Below are 15,181 nucleotides of genomic sequence, written 5' to 3' on the forward strand. Positions count from 1 at the left end.
CTTTGTTAGACTGTGAGCTTCCTGGAATTGTGCCATGGTCATCTGAATACTTCTGGGTCTAGCATGGTACCTGGCACGTAGCTGGTACTCACCGCCCATTAGAATCCGGCTCTGTGGCTCAGGATCTGGGGAGATGACCGAGACCCATTAGTCTGTCCCAAGCAGGGTAGTTCTCATACGGTACCGTCCAGCAAGACAACAGGAAGCCCTCTCCACCCACAGCTGGTGTCATCGCTGGACCCTGGGGCCCCTCCCTCTCTGGCACAGGCATGGAACAGAGCCAACTCACTTGAGGGAGTGCCCTCTCCTTTCTCTCCATGCTCTGACTCTGAGCCATTGTGTGGCTCTGCCCTGACCCCCTTCCTCCCCCCGTGACCTCCAGCCATCTGTTGGCAGCTGTGTGGGCTGAGTTTGGTGCCGCCTAGACCCTGGCACCGACCTGCTTGGCCATAAGCATGCCCTCTTCCTTTACCAGCTGACTGCCTGGTGCTCTTTGGGGTTCCTTTCCCCAGTTCCGTCCTGTCTTCCTGGTAGTTCTGAAACCCTAGTCTTTGGTGTCAAACTTTGCTGCACATCTGAATTGCCTGAGGGGCTTTGAAATGTTCAGAGTCCAGGGACTCACCCCACTGAATCAAACCCTCCAGGAGAGGGACCAGGAATTTGTATGTTTGAAGAACTTTCCAGATGATAATTACAACCATTCAAATGTGGACCCTATATTAGATAATATTATTGTTAAATAATAACAATTACAATTTAACGTATTGTCAACGTTAAATTTAGCTGGGGTGCTAACTGGCATTGTGTTTACATCAGAGAATGTCCTAGTTCTGTAGAGATTCAGGCTGAAGTATTTAGAAGTGAAGAGTTTGCATCTTAACATTTGAAAATGTTAAGCAGAGAAGGAGAAAGTGTGCTCAAATGTGGGGAAATGTTAACAATTAGTGCATGCAGGTGGTGAAAGGAATCTGGCTGAAAATGGTCTTCAGATGGTTTCCATCTACTTTCTGAGAGATGGATACTAGAAGAGAACACCGCTAGGGCCACCAAGGTGCACAACTCCAGCAGGCACCATTCCCTTTGTTGTGGTAGAGGGTGTCATTCACGTAGAGTACAGTGTGTGGGTGCTCCGTGGAGTTGTGAGACAGAGCGGTCCTGGCCCCAGCCTTCTCTTCCTGGATGAGCTGCAGAGTAGCAAAGACCCCAGGCCCTCGTCCACCCCAACTCTTTCCTGGGACCTACATGGATATTTGCTTTCTTACAGAATCCCTAGTAACCCTTGAGGACTCAGGGAATAGAGAATTTGTCAACCCAGCAGAGCCTGGCAGGGAGGGAGCTGAACTGGGGAAGAGAATGGGGGAGGCAAGAAACAGGAGGCTCTGATTCCTAAAATACTTTGTGTATCCCCACCCCTCCTGGAAGATGAAATTCCGGGCAGAAGCCGGCTCCCTTTAGCTGCCGGTGGTTGGGACTGGTTGCTCCTGCCTTTCTTCTTTCCCTCTCTGCATTTCCCCTGTGCCTGGCTGCTGCCCTGAACCTTCACCCCACCTTAGGGCTGGCTCTCCCGGTCCTGGTGTCCTGGTCCTGCGGGGGATGCTGCTTGTCCTGCCTCCTCACCATGGATCCCTCAGCACCAGAGCGAGCAGAGCACTGCACTTTTTGGAAGGTGCAGCTGCCGGTGTAGCCCCGGGTGCAAGATGGGCTGGGCCTCCTCTGCACAGCTGACAGACAGTCTGGTGGTGTCCTGGCCGGGAGCCAGCGGGCCGGTGGTTAGAGAGGGGTGGCTCAGCTTTCCGTGTTTGAATTCCAGTCTGGGAAGAGCCTTAGGAGCTGGGCCTGCTGGATCTCCCTCGGGTCTTTTTTTTTTTTTTCCCCTCAGCCGCGCCGTGTGGCTTGTAGGATCTTAGTTCCTAGATCAGGGATTGAACCCGGGCCCTCAGCAGTGAAAGTGTGGAGTCCTAACCACTGGACCACCAGGGAATTCCCCCTCGGGCCTTTCTTCTCTTTCCTCCCAGGGCTAACTTTGGTGTCCTCTGAGAAATGTGACTGAAGGGAATCAATAGGTCAGAATCAAAGAATCCCAGGGCTGGAAGGCACTTTCTGTGGGGGTCTTGTCTATCTACCCACCTGCATTTACAGATGCCAAACCTGGCCCTGTTAGTTGAAACCCAGTCCTACCTTTGAAGGATCCCCAGGGAAGGACCCCACCTGCATCCTGATCACACATCTCTATGTCTGAGAATTCTTACCACCAGAAAGCTCTACCCTTATATCCCAGCTGAAGTACATTTTCCTCAGTGGAAATGAGGTGATTTTGGAACTTGAGGATCTTGGTGGGAGATGACAGATTCATACACATTTAATTTTTTTTTTTTTTTTCGGTACGCGGGCCTCTCACTGCCGTGGCCTCTCCCGTTGCGGAGCACAGGCTCTGGACGCGCAGGCTCGGCAGCCATGGCTCACGGGCCCAGCCGCTCCGCGGCATGTGGGATCTTCCCGGACCGGGGCACGAACCTGTGTCCCCTGCATCGGCAGGCGGACTCTCAACCACTGCACCACCAGGAAAGCCCCATACACATTTAATTTTGAATAAAATGTTTCAAGATGGTATTTGAGGTATATATGGGTTGCTATTGGGAGCATGAAGGAGGGGCGCATTGTTGAATCTGGAGGCTCAGAGAGGGCTTCTTGAAGAACTTGATGTCAGAGCAAAGTCTGAGCAGTTAGAATCACATAGGCAAAGAGCGTTGGCAGTTGGGAAGGGCGTGCCCTGGAGCAGGAAGGTACTGCACGGAATCACTGAGGAGGTATCAAATGCGTGGTTCTGAATGGTTGGAGATGAGAGTGAGATGGGGGCTGGTGATAAAGGCCTTGTAAAGGAATCAAATAGAGAGCCTTTGAAGGGGTTTAAGCAGAGAGTGAGATGATCAGATTTACACTTTAGAAAGAGCCCTCTGACTGCTCTGGGGAGCAAGCTTTAGAGAAGGAAAGATTAGGAGGAGGAAGGACTGTTTGAAGGCTATTGTAATAGCCCAAGTGGGAGAAAATACGGCTTTAATTAGGGCAGCAGCAGTTAGCATAGAAGGAAGGACTAGATTTGGGAAGTATTAAGAGGAAAAGTTGGCAGGCCTTGGGATTGGATATGGGGTGAAAAGGAAGGAGGAATCCAGGATGACTGGCGGGTTCCTAGCTTGGGTAACTGGATGGTGCCATTCACCCAGATGGGGAACCAGGAAGGAGGAGAAGGTTGTGGGAAGGAAATAAGAAGGTGATAGTTCAGTTTTGGACATCTGGGGTTTGAGATATGGGTGGGCATATCAACTTGACGGGGGAGACACACACTTGGAATCATCAACACGCACGTGATGTGAGTGGGAGAACAGATGAGACTGCCCAGTGGGGTTGTCACATTAACAGAGGCTGAGAATAGAGTCCTGAGCCAACACCAATATTTCAGGGGTGGACAAAGGAAGAGGAGGACAGTGACAGAGGTGGAGAACACGAGAAAGTAGTGTCATGGAAGCCAGGGGGTGGAGGATGTAAGGAAGAAGGGAATGGCCTGAGAGCCAAGTGCAGCAGCAATGTCTGGGCAGATAGAAGTGCCTGTGGAACTGGGTGGCCTGGGCATTGTTGTTGGGGCATTTTAGTGTAATGCTGGGGGCAGAAGTCAGATTACAGTGAGTTGAAGAGTAAATAAGGGAGAATTGAGAAACATCGTGTGTCTTCTGTGAAGCTTGACTGGAAAGGGAAGGAAGAACAGGGAGGGTATGAGCTGAAGGACAGAAAGGCAAGAGAGGGTGCTTAGGGTGTAGGGTTCTGGTTTTTGTTCCTTCTTCTTTTTCTTTTTAAGGCTAGAAGAAGCTTGATCATGTTTATGTGCTGAAGAGAGAGACCCAGTTAAGGAGAAGAGGTGAAAGTACAGGAGGGGGAAGGGAAGTTGGAGCATCAGCCTAGAGGAGATCCAGTGTGTGGGGCAAGCGCCCTGGAGGCTCTGGAGGCTTCTACCTCAGTGGGAAGCGGAGACCTGCTTTCCCTGAGACCAAAAGGAAGAAGGGGAGGCCAGGAATTTCCCTGGGGGCACAGTGGTTAAGAATCCACCCACCAATATAGGGGACACGGGTTCGAGCCCTGATCCGGGAAGATCCCACATGCCGCGGAGCAACTAAGCCCATGTGCCACAACTACTGAGCCTGCGCTCTAGAGCCCGCAAGCCACAACTACTGAGCCCATGCGTCACAACTACTGAAGCCCGCGTGCCTAGAGCCTGCGCTCCACAGCAAGAGAAGCCACTGCAATGAGAAGCCCGCGCACTGCAACGAAGAGGAGCCCCCGCTCGCCGCAGCTAGAGAGCGCGCACGGCAATGAAGACCCAGCGCAGCCAAAAAATAAATAAAATAAATAAAAAAGGAAAAAGGGAAGGGAGGCCAAATGCAAGTGTGGTTAAGTTAGTAGGGAAGAGAGGCAGGAAAGCGCGAGAGATTATTTCCAATGGCCTCAGTTTTTCTCTTCACAGTGGTGCCTGGCTAAGGCCAGTGTTACTACTCTGCTTGTCCCAGCTTGGGGCTGAAAATACAGTTGCTCTCTGGATTAAAAGGCTTAATCTCAGTTCACCTTTGAGCATTTATCTTGTGTCTCCCATCGAAAGTACTAGGCCCTCCTTTTCCTGGGCCCGTTTCCCAGCTCTGGGCAGCCAAGTTCTGGGTATCTTCATCTGTGCATCCGATTCCTTTCAATTTTAAATAGCAAGACTCCCTCTTACCCTCTGTGGATAAAAAGTAATCTACAAGGAGCTGTTGAAGCGTGGAGAAACTCAACAGGCAGAGAAATCAGCAGAGAGCAGCTTTTGTATGCCCTGAAGCTGGGCTTGGGCTATTCCATTTGGGGGAAAATACTTTCTAAGACTCCCTGAGCCAGGCTGTGCCTGATGGATGCACCAGGATCCTGGAAGGGCACCTCAGGTTGAGGGATACTCTTGTCCTAACTCCTTTGGGGTCTGATGGAACTTACCACCCGCGAATCTGTCTGAACCTTTTTCCTATTGATGCTTTCAATTTTCTAGTCATGAGGAAGGACGTGTTTCACATGTTTGTTACCTGCTGGGTAACAGGACAACAAAATGAAGGATTTTTGATAATTTTATGAAATCGTGAACTTCGCAGCTGCTGGTGAGAAGGGTCAGAAACCACTTACTAAACAATCGCCTGCCCCAACCTAATCTGAAACACATACACACACGGGTCCATGGTTCTCAGCTTCGGCTACAGACTAGAATCTCCTGGGGAGTTTTAAAAAATACCGCTGCCCTACTGCAGACCAATTAAATCAGAATCTCTTGAGAGTACCTGGGCTTCAGTACTTCTAAAAAATTCCCCCAGTGTTTCGAATGTGCAGCCAGGGTTGAGAACCACTGGGCCAGCTCGCCTTGTCGTTGCAACCGTGCCTCCAGTCACGGCTTCTAAAGGAAAAGGGTACCAACACTGGAGTGAATGAAGGGGCTGCTCGTGGCCAGAGGCAGCTGGCTGGCAGGTGGCGGGTGTTCTCTGCCTGTCTGGCTTCCTCAGGGCTGAGGGAAATCAGTATTTCGGCACACCTGTACTCCGTCAGGTGCCCGGGTCTCACCTGTTGGCAGACTTTGTTTTATTGACTCATATCGGTGCATTTTGGGAGGATCTTAGTGCAGTCTGAGTAGCTGTTTCATAGGGCTTTGTTGTACTTTTCATTTATAGCTTTATTGAGGTATAGTTGACATATAATAAACGGTACATATGTAAAGTGTGCAACTTGATAAATTTTGACATATGTATATACCCGTGAAACCACAATCAAGCCAGTGAACATTTTCCTTGTCCCCAAAGTGTCCTTGTGCTCCTTTGTAACCCTCCTTCCACCCCTTCCCAGAGAGCCACTCATCTGTTTTCTGTCATTGTAGATTAGTTTTCATTTTCCAGAATTTTATATAAACGGAATCCTACACACTCATACTCTGTCTGACTTCTTTTAGTCAACATAGTTATTTTGACATTCATCCATGTGATTGCATATGTCGATAATTAATTCCTTTTTGTTGCTAAGTAGTATTCCGTTGTGTGGATGTATCATATTTTTTTTAATCCATTCACCTGCTGCTGGACATTAGGTTGTCTCCAGTTTTGTTCGTTTGTTTGTTTCGTTCTTTTACATCTTTATTGGAGTATAATTGATTTACAATGGTGTGTTAGTTTCTGCTTTATAACAAAGTGAATCGCATCTCCAGTTCTTTGATGTTACAAATAAGACTGCTGTGGATATTCGTATACAAGTGCTTGTGTGGACATATGCTTTCATTTTTCTTGGGTCAGTAATTAGGAGTGGGATAGTTGAGTCATATGGTAGGTGGATGCTTACCTTTTCAAGAAGCTGCCTGTTTTCCAAAGTGGTTGTACCATTTAACGTTCCCCACCAGCGGTGTGTGAGAGCTGTCCTCTTTATTTATTTTATTAAAAAAATTTTTTTGTTGAGGTATAGTTGATTTACAATGTGTTAATTTCTGCTATACAGCAAAGTGACTCAGGTATACATACATATATTCCTTCTCATATTCTTTTCCCTTATGGTTAATCACAGGATACTGATGAAAGTTCCCTGTGCTATAACAGTAGGACCTTGTTGTTTATTCATCCTATATATAATACTTTGCATCTGCTAATCCCATACTCCCAAACCTCCCCCGACCCGCGCCCCCCTTGGCAACCACAAGTCTGTTTTCTATGTCTGTGAGTCTGTTTCTGTTTAATAGATATGTTCCTTTGTGTCATATTTTAGATTCCACATATAAGTGATATCATATGGTATCTGTCTTTCTCTGTCTGACTTACTTCGCTTAGTATGATAATCTCTAGGTCCATCCACGCTGGAGAGCCGTCCTCTTTAAACTGACTGAAGAGCCCTTGTCTCCATCTTTTCCTCTTAGCTGATACAAGGTGCCTCCTTCTTTCTTCGGGGTACCTGTGAGCGAGATGAGGATGGGATTTAGGGACCAGAAATGGAAACATGTATAGATGAATGGAAGGGTAGATGGATGTAACAGATAAGTAAAGTTGTCTCGGTATCTCTTTTTTTCTCCATCTTTCTGTTTCTTTCCATCTGTTGTAGGCACTCAAGAAACAGGCAGTGGCCCAGATTATGTCACCCAATCAGATTATTGACACGTCTCTTTTTGTGACTGAATGATTGATATTTTTCCTCCTCACTTGCAGGTGCCCAGACACCATGCCACAACCCTGCAGAACTGACATTGCCAGGAAGTAGAAGACTTCCTTGTTTCCTCTGTCCCCCATCCTCACCATGTCTTCGACTCAGGGCAGTGGGGATCACTGGAAGTCACTGGAGTCTGTGGGCATCAGCCGCAAAGAGCTGGCCATGGCCGAAGCCCTGCAGATGGAGTATGATGCTCTGTCCCGGCTTCGGCACGACAAGGAGGAAAGCAGAGCCAAGCAGAACACAGACCCCTCTCTCATCAGCTGGGATGAGCCTGTCCTAGACTTCTACAGCAAGCCAGCGGGAAGGCGGAAGGACCTCAAGCTCTTACGTGGTCTCTCTGGCTCTGACCCTACCCTCAATTACAACTCGCTCTCCCCACAGGAAGGGCTGCCCAACCACTCTACCTCCCAGGGCTCCCAGCCTGGCCCAGATCCCTGGCCCAAAGCCTCCCTGGCTGGAGACTATCTCTACATTTTTGATGGTTCAGATGGGGGGCTCTCTTTGTCCCCAGGACTGGGGGACACAGACGACTCTTTGAAGAAACTGTCCCCACCTCCTCTGCCTCCCCGAGTCTCTATCTGGGACACTCCTCCCCTGCCTCCCAGAAAGGGGTCCCCCTCATCCTCCAAGATCTCCCAGCCCAATGACATCAATACTTTTTCTTTGGTCGAACAACCTCCAGGCAAACTGCTGGGGCATCGGCTCCTAGAAGAGGAAGAGGAGCTGGGAGGTGGGGGTCCAGGGCGCCTACTGGGGTCCGTGGACTACGACGGTATCAATGATGCCATTACACGGCTCAACTTGAAGTCAACCTATGATGCAGAGATGCTGCGGGACGCCACCAGGGGCTGGAAGGAGGGCCGAGGACTCCTGAACTTTGGCAAGGACACTCCTGGAAAACCTGTGGCCCGGAGCAAGACCATGCCCCCTCAGGTACCCCCCCGCACCTACACCTCCCGCTACGCCAACCGGAAAAATGGGACATCTGGCAAGAACCTCCAGATTTCTGCAGCTCCGGTGAGGACCTGATTATGTTTCTTCTGTCCCCTTTCCCCTTGTCATTCAGAAATAGAGTCCCCCTTTCTTCTTTGCTGTCCAAACCACAGTCTGCTCCACACTCACCCCTTCAGTCCTCTCCTGCCCTCTGCTTCTGACATTGGGCCCCCGGGCCGTGGTTGGGGAGGGAAGAGGGACACTAGTAGAGAAGGCTCCTTTTCAGGGCCAGTTTTGTGTATCTTGGCCAAACGGTCCTTCTCGGGGCAGGCATTTTGGAATACCCACTTCGTGATATAAGGACAGAACTGGGGTGAGGGGATACACTGTTGACGGCATGGCCGAATGGCCTTGTGCACTGGGGTGGGCTCCTTCTGCTTTCTGACTTTCTGCTCTGCCCAAAATGCTGCGTGGTGATGAGGTTCCGTCGTGATACTAACCGATGTTTAGTGCTCACTAAGTCCCAGACCCTGGTCAAGACCCCTCAGCAACCCTGCCTAGTGATCCGCAGTGGCTAGTCTAGCCCTGCTCTGTCTCATCCCAAAGCTCCATTGTTCTCACTCGCTAGCTCGCTGCTGGCTCTCTCTGCGTTACTCCCTCTGTCTCTCTCCCTCCCTTTGTCTCTCCCCCTCTGTCTCTCTCCTCCCTGTCCTCGTGTGTGTGCCCCCGCACATCTCTCTCATTGTGATAAAATACACATACCATAAAATTTACTATCTTAACCAACTGTAAGTATACAGTTCAGTGGCATTAAATGCATTCACACCGTTGTGCAATCCTCACCATCATCCATCTCTTTTCACAGTGAAAATGTTAAGAAAAAAGTATGCAGTATGACGGTAATTATTTCACTTTTGTCAGTATATAGTATAAAATAGAAAACTGTCTGCACAGAAGCATGGCGTAGGTTCCAGGGCAGCTTTGATCTTTTTCTGGTTTAAAAAGTGTCAGCAACATCTCCATGGGCAGGACCTGAAGCCTGCTTTGTGTTTTGCACTTGGAAACCCTGACCCCAGGGGAGCCGAGAGGCACCCCTGTGGCTGATGAGTTCTGTCCTAACAGCTTTCCACCTCATTCCCTCCCTGTTTCCTCCTTATCCATTGTCTAAGGGACACTGGGGCTTTCCCACCTTGTGTCCCAGCAGTTGGGATCCTTCACAACTCTGGAAAAGCCACGTGGTCCTTCCTTCCTGTGCTTCGGCTAAGCGAGTCCCCCAGAGCAGAGGCAGCTCCTGGGTTAAGTCACAGCTCTAGAGCACAGGGCTTTTTAAAAGACTTGCTCTGAGAGGTGGGGCTGTTCCTGCTATTTATAGGGACAGGGAGATTCTGTTCTGCACAGCTGGGCCTGCTTGCGCAGCGGCAGGCCACCCTGGTAGGTGGTCACCTCCGTGGCTCGCTCTCCTGCTTCCCCCCCACTCCCTCACCCTTCCCCCATCCCCTGTGTGTTATCAGAGTTCTGGGAGGGAGCTTGGTCCAGAGTCTCCTTGAAGAAGCTAGGGCAAAGCAAAAAGCCCTTGCCAGTTCTTAGGGGGAAATGCGGCCTTGGTCTTCCCCACCCCGGCTTGGTGCAGGGGCTCATCCCACTGGGAGGGGGGGCCCCTCGGGCTCTCGACCCATACCACCGCCCCGCCTTCGCCGGGCTTCCAGCCGGAGGGACCCACCTTATCCCAGGCCTGTGGAGCCAGCTAAGGAAATGGTTGGCTCCAAATGCCAGCCTGGTACCCCTGCTGCCAGCCTCTGCCCTGCAGATCCCCCCAGCCAGCATCGGGCGATGCCATCAGGGCCTGCCAGCAGGGCAAACGTAAGTGGCTTTTGTTTTCTTATGGAGCCAGTGAGTGGTACTGAAAGGCATGAAAATGGCCTTCAGTCACCACTCTGTTCTCCACCCTCCTTGCCTTCCCCTCCTCTTGCTGTCTCTCTGTCTCTGTCTGTCTCTGTCGCTCTCTCTATCGCTCTCACTTTTGTGGGTTAGTTGCTGACAGTGGTACTATTGTTTTGACTGGGACACAGGCATGAACTTGGCAGAGCCAGGGCCTCCCATGCCAACTGCCCCCACGGCTACCCTCCCCTCTCTGCACCCCCTCCATGCTCACCCAGGGGAGCAAGGCCAATGAGAGAGGGTCACTCAGAGGAAACAATCTGGATATTCAAATGAGGAGCTCAGTTGCTGCCATCTGCCCCGAGGGGGCGGGGAGGACAGGAGAATAGCCAGGGGGAGGCTGAGAGGTGAGGCGTTGCGTGTGTGCACACTGGCTCCCCGGAAGTATCCGCCTTTACCGGATGCAGGCCGGCACTCTGTCAGAGCTGTCACCTCATTCCCTTGCAGTGGCCTCCCTGGTGGCTCCGGGCAGGCAGGCCAAAACCTGCCACGCACCAGCTCCTCCCTGTGGCTGTGCTGCAGGCCTTGTGCGAGGGCTGCTTTAGAACTCCTCATGGGTGACTGAAAACAGCTCTGTGGTGGGAGACAGTTTGAGGTCTTGTCTGTGAGAATCCCCACCAGCACACACATGTTCTTGGACAGGAAGTGGGGCCCAGGGAGGCTTCCTGACATTCCAGCTGTTGGGGACCAGAAGACTTGAGAGCCAGGAGGAGCTAAGCCTTCTTCCCGGTTCTTTCCTGCCCAGAAGGCTGCTTTGACGCTCTCTTCCTCAAGTAGTGCTTACTGGGAAGACACATGTGTCTGAGTCATTGCCTCCATTCACGGTCTCTCGGTCTCTCTCTGAGTTGGGTCCCTGGGGCTTACTGTGGATGTTGGAGCTTTGCCCAGGGCTCAGCTTCCCTGGGGACGGTTTGGGCAACCCACTTGCTCTGGCCTCAGTGGTGGGACGGGGAACAACGGCTGTCTGCTCAGCTCCCCTCCACGCCTCTGGGAGCATCCCCCAGAAAGCCAGCCCCACGGCCCAGCGTGCCGGGAACCGCCTGACCTGCAGGGTTGAGCTTATTAGACACTGGCCTCTCGGGAAGGAGGTTCGGCCACACTCATGTCCATCCCACCCAGGCTTCCAGACTCAGCTGAGACATCAAGTACGCCTTCGCCTTGGCTCTTGGTCGGCCAGGACGGCAGATAAATACATTCCTGGATTTCCCACATGTTTTTTATGCCCCTTTCACTGGAAAGTCTTTACACCTAGAGTTTAAGAGTTTAGGCCTAGGAGCCTGCGGGAAGGGGATGGCATGAGGGAAAAGGCACTGAGTAAGTTGCTCTTCTCTTAAAGGTGGGCTCCCGGCCCCACGCCATCACCAATGGCCATGAGTTGTTTGAGGTCTCAGAGGAGAGAGATGAAGAAGTTGCTGCGTTCTGCCACATGCTGGATATGTAAGAGTTAAAGACTGGGGGGTTGGGGGGGGGGTTGTGGGCGCTGGGGAGGAGAGTCACCCCTTTCAGAACTTTCTAGGGAGGAAGAAGAGCCATATTTAATACATCTCAATTTACAACTATGGGATGCTTCCTGCAACCGATATTTGCAGGTTTTTTGGAATCTTAGAAGTTTCACACTTTGGACAAAATTCAGGAAACCTTGATCTAACAGTCAAATTGTTCCAATCACTTCAGGCTCCGTTGCCTTTAGGAACAAACACACCCCAGATGGAGATAAGAGTGTAATCTTATCTGGGGCTAAAAGAGAAAGGAAGTGGAAAATTTTTCCGTGGAAAGCTGTGTGGTTTTAAAACTATCCTTAATGTTCAACTCAGCTTGGGAAACATTTTGCAACTGTAACAGATGTATCAAGAACAGGGTTTCCCCCAGCTGCTTCCCCACTGCCCCCATCCTGGCCCACAGACCCACGGGCTGAGTGGGGACGGAGGGGTCCTTGGGCCTCAGGACGGGAGGTCCCAGCAGGCCTCTTGTTGACCATTCTCTTCTGAAGGCACAGCGACGGTCCTTCTCCCTCTCTTCCTGCACAGCCTCCGATCTGGCTCTGACGTCCAAGACTACTCCCTCACTGGGTATGTCTGGAGCACTGTCACCCCAAGCCCAGAGCACCTCGGGGATGAGGTTAACCTGAAGGTGACCGTGTTGTGTGACAGCCTGCGGGAGCCACTCACTTTTACCTGCAACTGTAAGTTAGTGGGGAGTCGGTGTGAGCATCCCTAAAGGTGGGGCAGGGGTGACGGTGTTTTGACCGTGTGGGGTCTTTTGCCGTCGATTCCCAACCCCAAACTGTGTGTTTGCCTGCTTTATCTGGTTGTTGATGGCTCTGGGGGACGGGATCGGGATGAACCCTGCCTGCCCCAGTGCCCCCCCCACTCATTGCTTCCCCTGCCTCGCCCCTTGCAGGTTCCTCCACTGTAGACTTGCTCATCTACCAGACCCTGTGCTATACCCATGATGAACTGAGGGGTGTCGATGTGGGTGACTTCGTGCTAAAGCCCTGTGGGCTGGAGGAATTCCTGCAGAAGTGAGTGTACTGGTTGGGACAAGCGGGCAGGAAGTGGCACCTGCCTTCTGGGTAGTAGGCTTCTGAGGGGGCTTCACCGGGGTGGTGCTGGGCTCGAGGCCTGGGGCTGGCAGCTCCCTGCCAATCCCACAGTCAGGACTCCTGCTTTCTGGGCATACTGTCAGCCACGTCGTACTTTCCCCAGGAGCTCGGTCTTCCAGCAGGGTTGGCTGGCTTCCTGGGCCAAATCTGCTGTGGAAAGAGCTTGGAACTGGGATTAGACAAAGACTAAGTCGTATCTGCTTGCAGACTTCTGCGTGCGGAGGGATGTGTGTATGGGGGCGGGGGAACTATGTGGGGTAGCTTCTCCCACCCTAGATTATGTGTGGGGTCTTTGTGGCCAAGGGCTGGAGGAGGACTGGGCAGAAGCGCCCTGTGGAACTAGCGGTAAAAATCCCGGTTGCTCTCTCCTCCCCCTTCCCCTGCCGACAAGCCTTTCCCCCACTGGCACGTGCAGCTGGTTATGCTCCTTACCAAAGGCTCGCCTCCAGCGCCTCTACCTCCAGTGGCAGCAATCCCCTTTCCACTGCCCTGGGACTCTGGGGTGCTGGGGTGGTGGGAGGGCGGATTGGACCCCTCAGGTGGTACAGCTGTGTGGCAGGCTGTAGAGTCAGCCAGAGGCCAGCGGATAAGGAAATGAAGAGAGCTGCTTTCCTCCCTGAGCTTCCAGTTGCCTACTGCCCACTACTACTGGCCACTTGGTGAAGCAGATCTTGGGAGTGGGGAAGGAGAGGCCGGTATCTCAGGTCTGAGGAGTGCGCGATGAGGGCCACCACTTGCTTTCTCTTATATGCAGGTCTAGATGCAAGGATGGTTGGTCTATGGCTAGAGCAGTTCTTGGCTGGTTTCTTTAACCTTAGGGATATTGTGGGCCCTTCCTGGCCTCTGTGCCCTCAACTGGAAAACTGAGAGAAAAGAAGGGGGCGGGGCCCTACGTGGCACACCTCCAGGGAGCACGGTTCAAATGTGTATCGCTCTGCCCTAGAGGAATAGAGGGGGCCCCAGATTCAGGGGCTCCTGGCGAAGAGCACCTGCCGCTGTTGTAAGGGAGCAAGGGGCATAATGGGTCACATCAACACAGCCGGTTTGGGTCCCAGTTGCCACTTGCTAGTTGTGGAGCTCTGACCCTCAGCTGCTTCTGTACAATGTAGTGAGGGTTAAATACGAGGATCACGCAATGAGCGGTCAGTAAATATTCCCAGGGAAGGACCAGTCCAAAGAGAGGATGCGGATTAGATGGATACCGTCATTTCCCTTGCAGCCCCCTAGCCTTTGAGCCCCCAAGTCCAGAGGTGGTAGATAAGCCGTCAGCTTCTGACATCTTGCCAAGACCCAGGTGGAGCGTTCCAGGCGAGGTGGAGAAGGATTGTTGGTCCTAGGGTCATGCCTCTCCCACTCTAACTTGAATGCACACAGAGGAAGGCCTTCCACCGAGAAGGGCAAGCAAGTCCCCGGGGGACCTGTGTCCATCACTCTTGGTCCAGGAGCCCCCTCCTCCGCCAAGGCTCTTCTCTTCCCACCCACGCAACAGAAAAGCCCAGACCCCCGAGCACAAGATAGCTGCCTTGGGTGGGGGTGAAAAGGACCCTCTGGGGGTTCCAGAAAGCTGCTAGCTCCCAAGGAGGCCCTGTGTTTCCTACTCTTGCTCAGAAAAGGGGCTGATGCTGAGGGGGAGTGGCGGGTCCAGGATGCAGGCTGCTCTCAGATAAGAACCTTGAGACAGTCCCCGGGGAGGGTTGGGTTTCCTGCCACCTCCCCCACCCCTGACGTACTCTTCCTTCCTCCTGGGGCACTCCCACCAGCCCCACCCCACAGCCCAGCCTCTCCCACCCCCAGGTTTTGGCTGCAGCTCAGTCTCAGCAGGTTGGGGTCTAAATCAGAGGCTTGGCGCCTCCGGATGTGGAAAACCCACTTACGTCCTAGCTGGACTGGACTGGCCTCCGGCCCAGGCACCTGTGTCGGCTTCTGCACAGAGCCCTATGCTTTGCTCCTTTCCTCTCCATTTCTGGCCTAGATTCCCAGCTCTGCTGAGGAAGGAAGTCCCTTTCCGGCTTCTGTTACCCAGCTGCTGGGACATGGCCCAGGCCTGCAGTGCTGGCCTGCAAGTGGGACTCAGCCTGCCCCTTCTCCTCAGCTTCCTTTCTGCCTAAGGTGTGATCTGGAGGGAGGAAGTGGCTGGATCACCGAGGGACTCCCTAAGCCCCCTTCTCTGAAACGTGGGGGTGGGGCAGGGGTCTAACCTGAGCAGTGGGAATAGCACGCTGGTAGTCTGTAGAGATTTACCTTGTTATTCACAATCGCAGGACCCACAGAGGGAGGTGAGAAGCAGCACTTTGATGGGTTAGGGATAATAGACCTGGAATCTTGGTGGGTTTGGTTGGTTGGTCTCAGCACCCAGTTGGTAATGGTGGGGGATGTGAGACTTAGGATCACAGTGCTGGGGGGATATTGTCACCCATTGAGCTCCACACCCAAGCCTGAGCACAGGCTGGCTTCTGTTGCGTCCTATGT

The 15,181-nt window shown here is 52.4% G+C and overlaps 1 protein-coding gene across 2 annotated transcripts in view; it reads left to right on the plus strand.

Annotated features, from left to right (window-relative positions):
- Positions 1 to 15,181, plus strand: part of PIK3C2B (phosphatidylinositol-4-phosphate 3-kinase catalytic subunit type 2 beta) — a 61,388-nt gene that overhangs the window by 13,039 nt on the left and 33,168 nt on the right. The window contains exons 2-5 of one of the 2 annotated variants that reach the window (XM_024750936.1): positions 7,236 to 8,256; positions 11,447 to 11,547; positions 12,138 to 12,292; positions 12,511 to 12,631. In XM_024750936.1, coding sequence (XP_024606704.1) covers positions 7,324 to 8,256; positions 11,447 to 11,547; positions 12,138 to 12,292; positions 12,511 to 12,631 — 1,310 coding nt within the window. In that variant the 5' untranslated portion in view covers positions 7,236 to 7,323. Of the gene's footprint in view, positions 1 to 7,235; positions 8,257 to 11,446; positions 11,548 to 12,100; positions 12,293 to 12,510; positions 12,632 to 15,181 lie in introns of those variants that run through there. The other variant, XM_024750937.1, reaches the window with a different exon arrangement.

This window comes from Neophocaena asiaeorientalis, unplaced genomic scaffold, assembly GCF_003031525.2.
Source record: "Neophocaena asiaeorientalis asiaeorientalis breed wild unplaced genomic scaffold, Neophocaena_asiaeorientalis_V1.1 scaffold67, whole genome shotgun sequence".
NCBI classification, from domain to species: domain Eukaryota; kingdom Metazoa; phylum Chordata; class Mammalia; order Artiodactyla; family Phocoenidae; genus Neophocaena; species Neophocaena asiaeorientalis.